We start from the raw sequence: 8,884 nt of genomic DNA on the forward strand, positions 1-8,884 counted from the left end.
GGTCTATGTCTAGGTGGTGACAAGCTTTCGCTCTCCTTTTATTTAACGGCTGGGCTCAGTTCTTCTACCCTGACTGTAACTTTAAGCTGCACAACCAGCTGTTGCCTTACCAGTAACATGCTTTCTACTCGGTCTGCAACAATTAATCGGATTAATGGTGATTAATCAATTATTGAAAAAAACATCAACTAATTTAGTAATCGTTTAATCATTAAATGGAGTATAGAGACTTTAAAACATGCCTTTAGCTGGTAGTGGGTTTTATTTTAACAGTAAAAAGAAGCAGAATGAGTAAAGAGTTTTTATTTTAAAACTGCTTGTACGACTCTGAGAGCCGTGGTACAAGCAGGGAGGGTGGGGGTGATTTGTGTGGTTGGGGCAACAAAAGGGGTGAGCCGAGAAGAGTGTGTGTTTTTAATGCTAGAATTACAGAATAAAGGAAATGTAATTGTCAGTGGTCATGGCCACTGGAAATTTGATATGGAAATCCCTGGAAATTACTCATTAATGACCGCCTCGTTCGGACTCATGGAGCAATCAATATTGAAATGGAGTCAGTAATACTTTAGAGAAAGTGAGACGCTGGATTCAGTTGCGCCTAAATGTTGATACAGGCTGTTTGTTTTGTCCCCCATCATTTATCTGCACCGCTCTGTATGCTCTGACTGTTTTTTCTTTTCAGTACTTGAACTGATTGAGCTATAATTGGGGTATTTGCTGGAACATTTCCAATACATTCACACAACTACGTTTAAGTAAATTCACATTTAGCTAATACATTTCTGTATTAGCTAAAGGTAATAGTTTCTGGGCTTAGACTGCTTTAATATTAAATGTTTGCACTGAAATAAATGACAGGCCATAACCTCTATTTTAAATTGTCAAATTTTTACTAAGATGTTTTCTTTTTTTCTTTAACTTTCCAGGTTAAAGTGGCAGCAGTGATTGAAGACCTAAAATAATAAGATGACAGGATAGCAGAGCAGCATTTGTCACCCAGACTTGAGCTGAACAGAAGCTACCATGACATGTAGTTAAGCAGAAGAGGTGATGCAGCTCTGGACCAAACGTAGCTGATGTGTCTCCCAGTAGAGGATCTTTCTAAACACAAGACAAAGAAGCTTAACCTTCTCTACTCTGACAATCAAGGACCTGTAAGGACTCACGTGGACCTAAAGAGATGGAGGGCTACTAGTAAACCCGGTGTCTGCTTTTCATTGCTTCCATTTGGAGTAAGAGAGGAACTGCAGGCGAGCCGTGCTACTGGACCGAGCGGGGGAATCGAACTCATAGAGCAAAACTGAAGCCAAAGCCAGGAGTCGGCAATGATGCTTTCATAACCTGATGAACAGCGCAGGTATAACTTGTTTATTTTTAACTGTCAAATGTCTTTTTTAATGTCCTGGTTACAAAATAATGCAAAGCTCTGTTTTAATACAAAAGTACAAATTTATTAAACTCATTTTTTTTTCTATCCAAAGGGAAAAATGTTTTAATATTTCTATAATATCAAAGAAGCTTAAGTTTTGATGGACATGTCTGCTTCTTAGAGCTTAAACGTTTTGTGGATTAGCATGGCTTCCTTCTAGTGAGTTTAGATGACAGTTCACAGCATGAAGCTTTATGTTTTTATGCTGAGCAGCAAAGCACGATGACACACCTGTCATACTCATACCTTTGAAGGAAGTGTCTGTGCATTGCCTCTAAACGTTACATGTGCTGGGTTTCAGTATTAACATTTGTACGTAATGGGGGAATCTGTTTTTCTACTGCTTAGTAGATTAGAGATCACATTCATGAAATGTTGCAGAAAGTCTGACATTATATGGCAGAACTAGTGACTCATAGCCAGACATTAGCTGCTCCTCCATCAAATCTGTTCTGGTGCATTCCAGTTCAGTAAACCCCATTAGCAGAGCTCATTAGTTCCTCACAGTGAAAATTAGAGGGAATAGCTTTATCAACTGGTTGGCCAGTGCCAAATATGTAAGTAATGGTTAAGTGGCGTGATATAGACTCAATCTGTTTGATAATTATTGGTGATTGTAAGCCCTTCATGATGATAATGTGTAACCTTTGTGCTATATAAGGACACCTTATTTTAATTTAAACAGCCTTACATGTTTGAATTGTTGACTTTTTTTAGGCATGCAGGGAAGAATGCACTGACACCTTTGCAAGCTGTTATACTACAGGAAATGCAAATGCATACAGTGGAGGTTATTATGTATGTGTGATCACATACTCCTCTCCAGTGGTTTGTGGAGAGGAGTATGGTAATTATAGTTGCATTTGCAGCTTCTGCAAATCCTTTTGTACATTTTTTTTTTAAATTTCTTATATAGCAAACCTTCATTTTTGTGAGTCATCGATTAATGGGCCTGTCCACGTTTCTATGTAGTGCTTTTGCATACTTTTTCAAAGGTTTTGATGTTCACCTATAAGACTTTTAATGGTCTAACACCTTCTAATTCCTCTGAGCTCTTACACGTGTATGTTACCTCTCCGATTTCACTGGTCCTCATAAGATTACTAAAGCTAGAAGATCAACTTCTAGGGCATTAACTTTTTTCTTTAGTCCCCCATCCTTCTGGATGAAGATATTAACCAAACACGTTCTATGAAGATTATTAAAGCTAAATTAAAGACTCACTAGTTCAGCCTATCTTGTACATCTCAATTGTTTGTCTTAAATTTCATTGTTTTTGTCCTTTAAAAGTATTTTACTCCTTATTATTCTATTTCTATCCATTATTAACAGTTTAACATTTTCTTAGAAAAAAATGATTATAAAATTATATTATTGTTATTATTATTTTACAAATATTAATTTATTAAGCTGTATTTGAGATGATAAATTTTTTTTAAAAATGCCGGCTTATTAGACAGAATTCAAAATAAATCAAATGAAATCCTTTTATTCAGTTCTAATTAATAGTTCTTGTCACCTCAGAATCAGCTTTACTCATAAAGTTTGTGCACACACACAATGGGTTGACTTAGGTTCTACTTTGGTCTCAATGAAGATATTAAATATCAGGTTAGAGACTTTAAAAGCAGTTTTGTTTTTTATTCTGTCCTGCAGATGCATTAAAAGCCAATGTGTTCTGCCATATTTGGTCCATGAGTTCATTAACCAACATTATTTACTTTAATAAACGTTTGGAGTTTTACCAAAGATCAGACAAAGGTTAGGGTCATGTACTTTTATGCTTAAAAGGGGAATTGGTTCATTTGATTTTGATTTTGGATGTAGAACCATTAACTCCAACAACCTGTAACACTTTTTTTTATGTGTTAGAGTCATTTAATTATCTCAAAACAATGGAAAAAGAAATGGATTAGACAGGTCAGGCCTTAGGCACTACCAAAACTGGGTATCAGCATGAAAAATAATCCTTTAATCTTTATTAACATCGAAAAACTTGAACTCGTTGTTATTAGGAAATCTTTTCCAGTTTAACTCAAATTCTTTTGAAACAAACAGTCTAATAAATTCTTCCTAAATGAAAACAAGAACTGCTGGGGAGATGACACGGCACTTTTAGTTTGGAAAAATGATCCATTAACTGCACAGAAATACGTTCCGGGGATCGTTTGATCATTTGTCCTCTGTTGTTGTTGTTTTTTTTTTAAACAGTCGGAATCAAACTTTTGTGAGTTGAGGGGATCGTCTTTTGAATTAATGTCATGATAAATTATTGGTGTTTAAAGTTTGAGTAAACGCGGTGACTATTTTGCGCCCCTGAGTGAAAGCATATGTGGGTCTATGATAGAGTTAGTGCTTGTATGTTTTTCATTATGTGGTACAGTGGCTTTGCTTGGTGATGTTTTTCAGTAGGGCGGATTGCTTTGAGCCGCTTGATGCTTTTAGACGTGGTTTTGATTATGTGTGTCCAACTATGTCCCTGCATGTGAATATGCATTCCTTCAGATGTGGACTCTATATGCAGATGTTCAAGGATGCAATCTTTTGTGTGTGTGTGTGTGTTCTTGTTTGTCCATCTGAGTGTGAACCAGTTTTCTTAGTTTACGTGCAAAATGAGGTCCGGTTGTTATAAAATTAGGACATTTAAGGCTTATGATGAGGTGTGAAGTGAGTTTAGTTTAAGGTTAGACTTAAGAGTTTAAAGTCACTGAATGGAAGTCGTGGTCCTCACTATATATAGCAAAATGAAAATTTGTATGTGTTTTTGTTGTGGTATTTAATGCTCTTTGATATGCCTATTTTTTTTAAGACTTGCCCAAAACTTGGAATGTTGAACAGAGATAATTTTATCATTCCCACAAAGCAGTTGACTGTCTTTCTGCTCACAAAGCTGTTTGTTTCTGTGGTGTAAAAGAAACTTTGTTCTTTAAATTGCCCCCTCACCCCCCACCCTTTTTTTATGAAGTACATTCCCTTCAGAGCCTGAAGTCAAGATGTCAGCCTTTAAACGTCAGCTACCTGTTGACCTATTTGCACAAAATATGTCAGAGGATAGCTCATTGTGTGCTGGATGATCTCATCTCTTTGCAGCTTTGCAGCAGGAGATATCACTTTTTGTTTTCCCACAACCACCTTTTTTGCTGTCAGCATATCACTGTGTGCGGTTCCCCAGAGACAAAGCCGTGACCGCTCGCCAGCTCGTACAAAAGGCACATGAAGGCATGACCACATGCAACACAGTAAACCCCATCTTTCTGTTTTTCATAATCCAAAACAACAAATAGCTCTGATTCAATCCAACTACCAGCTATTAATTATCCAGACAAAGATTTATAATGGGGGGGTTTCACCACCCAGCATGTAAGTGAAAGGCTTCATTTATTAGTTTGTTAGGGATCCACTCGTTTAAAGGACACAGAATCAATCAGATTAGAGATTAGAGTGGCATATGTGTGTTTAATCTGCTGTCTCAGTGTGCTTGGATTGACCTGAGATGATATGTGATGATGTCACATTCTTTCTTTACAACAGAGGGTTTTTGATTCAACCAGTATGAGCTAGTGTGACTTTTCATATCATCTAATAGCCAGTAAAAGTTGACTTATCAAGCATTAAAGAGCTGACTTTTGGCTTATTTTTAACGTTTTTCTATAAATGCATTAGTCAAGACCTTATAAGTGCAAGTGCTTTAAAGGAATAGTACACCCAAAACATGATTAGCCTTCATTTTCTACTCACCCCCATGCTGAACAACACTCTGGAGTACTTTTTTGATATCTCAAATGCATCTGGAGATCTGGGAGGCTTCTTGCTGTCTGCTGACATTCAAATAATGGAGGTCTGTGGTGCCCGAGGCAGAAAGGTCCATAAAAGTCCACAAAACGTGTCAATATTCCTCCATACTGCTCGTCCAATGTATTCCAAGTGTCCTGAGTGGGTAGCATCCAGAATTTACTTGAAACGAAGACATTTAGAATGTTTTTAGAGCATAAACAGTAGTGTATAGTATTTCCTAAAAGCGCGTTCACGAGTCTACGGAAACCGCGGCAGACCAAGCCAGATGAAAGTGCGCATTCAGCTCGGCAAAGAACTCATGCTCTTCCTCAACACTGAAGTCCTCAGACATTTTTCTTTCGTTGTTTCTTTCTTTGCACAGGTAAACAGGACATTTCTTCTTCTACGCTTGCATTATCGGCAGAGCAGACGCTGAATGCGCACTTTCATCTGGTTTGGTCTGCCGGCTTCCGTAGCGTCCTGAACGCGCTGGCGCGCGCTTTCAGGAAATCCTATACACTACTGTTTATGCTCTAAAAACATTCTAAATGACTTCGTTTCGAGTAAATTCTGGATGCTACCCACTCAGGACACTTGGAATACATTGGACGAGCAGTATGGAGGAATATTGACACATTTTTTGTGGACTTTTATGGACCTTTCTGTCTCGGGCACCGTAGACCTCCATTATTTGAATGTCAGCAGACAGCAAGAAGCCTCCCAGATCTCCAGATGCATTTGAGATATCAAAAAAGTACTCCAGAGTGTTGTTCAGCATGGGGGTGAGTAGAAAATGAAGGCTAATCATGTTTTGGGTGTACTATACCTTTAAGTAAAATGTTAGTCCAGATTGCAGAGAAAGATAGAAAATGGCCGGCATCACACTATATTATGTATTCAAATGTACAGAATGTTGTAAAAACCTAGAATTCTATGTCTCAAAATTGAAAATGTGTGCAGATTCTGGTATTTAGTTTTAAAACTGTTTACCTCCTTGTTGCAGCATCATGTTTATTTATTTTAAATGAAGGCTAAAAATCTTGTCTGTAAATTAATTGGATGTTCCCTCCATTTTAAAAGGCAACACTGAGTTGTTTATTAACCTGTTAATAAAAGTTTTTCCAAGTTGAGGGGGAAGGTGATCTGTTGTTGCTCTCAGAAAATAATTGCTTCAAAATATATTTGCTTGAAGCCAAAAACGCAAGGCTGGTCTTCTAATCTTTTATCTCATAGTTTCTTCTATTCAGGAAAGAAGAAACCTTGAAATGAACGAACAGAAATGAGCTGATCTACATGTGCAGCCTCTTCCTTGCTACTTTTACATCTACTTCTTTGTTATAAAATAGCTTTTTGGTGTGATCTCCGTGTCTCTGTTTGCAAACATACATACAGCTTTCATGTACACTCTTGTCTGGGTGTGCACACATTTGGGTGTGTGCTCTTATTTTTGTTTGGTTTGCCCAAAAACTTGTGCTGTAGCCAAGAGAGCAAGTGTTAACAAGCTCTGCACAGACTGCATTTATTTAATCCATATGCCGGTGATGTATACAGCTGCGTGCTGCTCCTGGTGTGACTGGGAGGAAAAATCACTCTGCAGTTTTTGCCTTGTGCGAGTTAGAAAACTACTGCAAAGTCAGCCTGACTGTGACTGCTTATACTGACAAAAAAGTGTAATGAGATTGTTTTTCTTTTACTTTTAGCTGAAAGGGAATGTTTTGTTATATTTAAATATTTCCCTGCATGCACTGTTTGTGGATTTATTCTGTATCAGTATAGGAAACTCCTACCTATATCTCTGTAGATCACTGTAAAGGTTCAAGCTGAAGTATGGTGAGATCCATTTTTTGAGTTTTGTTGCATATAATACGCTTTAGAGTTCCTAAACAGTTAATTAAAAAGGGCCAGAACCTGGCAGCAATAGCACCAGACAACTGGGACTGTAGTGCAACCAGGTACAGCATCCAGGCAGTCTGGCAGCAGCAGAACAACCTGCCAAAGTAAAAAAAACACGTAGCTGGGAGCCGAAAGATACTTACAATTTGTAGTTTGCTCACATTTATTTGCTAACCAAAGCCAAATGTAACTAGAGTCAGTTTGTCATGTCTCGCCAGGCTTATTTGACTGTTTTTCCAGTAGCAAGGGACCACCGATGGAAAAAAGGGGAACACAAACCTTAGAATTGAAAGAAAAACCTCAAAGCAACTTACATAAGGCAGATGTTTACTCAGTGTTTCCTTTAAATATAAGCTGTGTTAACAGATGATATACCATGCTTTCTGTTGAAGTGATCATCACTAGGGCTGCTGCCATGCAGTTTAAAAAAAAATAATATTTAGGAATGGATAAAAATAGCTTCGAATTCTACTGCCTTATTTTTGTATTTTTCTTGTGGCAACAATAATATCGAAAGTTTAACACCATTTCTGTTGGGTTGAGTGAGTTAAGCTCTGGTTGCTTCAGACTGTGTCGATGGAGCAGCTGAAGGTTTTTCACCAGTGTCTTGAAAGTTGTCAAAACTACACTAAAATTATGTAATTGTGATGATTATTAATGTGTGTAATGGTTGCAGATACATTGATTTTAAACACATGTACTTTCCTAATTGCTCATACATGTGAGAAACCATTCTAGTTTAATCAGACCAAGATACAAGCTGTAGACTACAAATTTCAGGTAAAGGTAGCAGATCTTAATGCATTGGTGAAATAAAGTGTTGATTTGCAAAATGGTGATAGAGTAAGAAAGGATGTTTTATCACTGTCGTCTGAGATTCAGATATCAACTGATGGTTGTAGCTCTGCTGCTGTGGTTTATGCAATCAGCTCCTTCTATCCATCTCCTGTGAGTTGCAAGTTGGAGCGAGTCTAGATACAGACCACAGTTTTTTTCAAATTTCCTTTAATCTACATGTAAATTATCACATCATCTAAAACAATGACACCAACTTGGTGTCAGGGTTCTATGTTATAATGCATGAGAAAACCACATTTCCTTTGTTTATAAAGTCACTATTTAATACACATGGCATAATAAACAGCTTGAATATAATGATGTGCTGCTTTTTAAAAAAATTAAGTATTTTATAATATTGAAAGATCCTCTTGATGCAATAAAAAGTTAAGTTTAAAAAAACGGCACTTTAGAACATGTTTTGACTCCAGAGAGGGCACCGTTGCCCTCTCTGGAGTCAAAACTTAAGAAAAGTGCACGTCAGTGATGACCCTAATTGATTAATAGCAATCTACAGGTTCCTTTAATTAACTTTAAAAGATTACAAAATTGTAGACCAACATACCAATATTGCCAATCTCTTTTAAAAACTCCCAATTTTTTTTTTTACATTTAATAAATCTTAACATTTTCTGCTGTTTGCTGTTACTACTGAGTTCACCACCAGATAATTTGTTCCTTTATTACCTTAAACATTATTTATACCAATAATTCTCTCTACAAAAGATTTGTTTTGCTTTTTTTGTAAGGTTAACAGAGTAATGTCACTGTCTAGCCAATCTAATTCAATTATTTTAAATTACTACCAGTAGTTATAATGTATGGTTTTAATTTTTATGATTTTCTTCTAAGGTTGCATTGTTTCGAAAAACAAAACATGGAAAAAATATTCATTTAGGCCCATATAGTGTTCATTTACACCTAAAACATACATTGAAACTTACTTGTAAA

At 36.8% G+C, this 8,884-nt stretch overlaps 1 protein-coding gene across 5 annotated transcripts in view; it reads left to right on the forward strand.

Annotated features, from left to right (window-relative positions):
- The window catches only part of trps1 (trichorhinophalangeal syndrome I), a 140,814-nt gene that overhangs the window by 25,026 nt on the left and 106,904 nt on the right, over positions 1-8,884 (forward strand). For all 5 annotated transcript variants that reach the window (XM_015392876.1, XM_015392873.1, XM_015392877.1 and 2 more), the window contains exon 2: positions 927-1,357. In XM_015392876.1, the coding sequence (XP_015248362.1) occupies positions 1,345-1,357 (13 nt within the window). In that variant the 5' untranslated portion in view covers positions 927-1,344. The remainder of the gene's footprint in view (positions 1-926; positions 1,358-8,884) is intronic.

The sequence above is a fragment of the Cyprinodon variegatus genome, unplaced genomic scaffold (assembly GCF_000732505.1).
Source record: "Cyprinodon variegatus isolate N-32 unplaced genomic scaffold, C_variegatus-1.0 Scaffold612, whole genome shotgun sequence".
Lineage (NCBI taxonomy): Eukaryota > Metazoa > Chordata > Actinopteri > Cyprinodontiformes > Cyprinodontidae > Cyprinodon > Cyprinodon variegatus.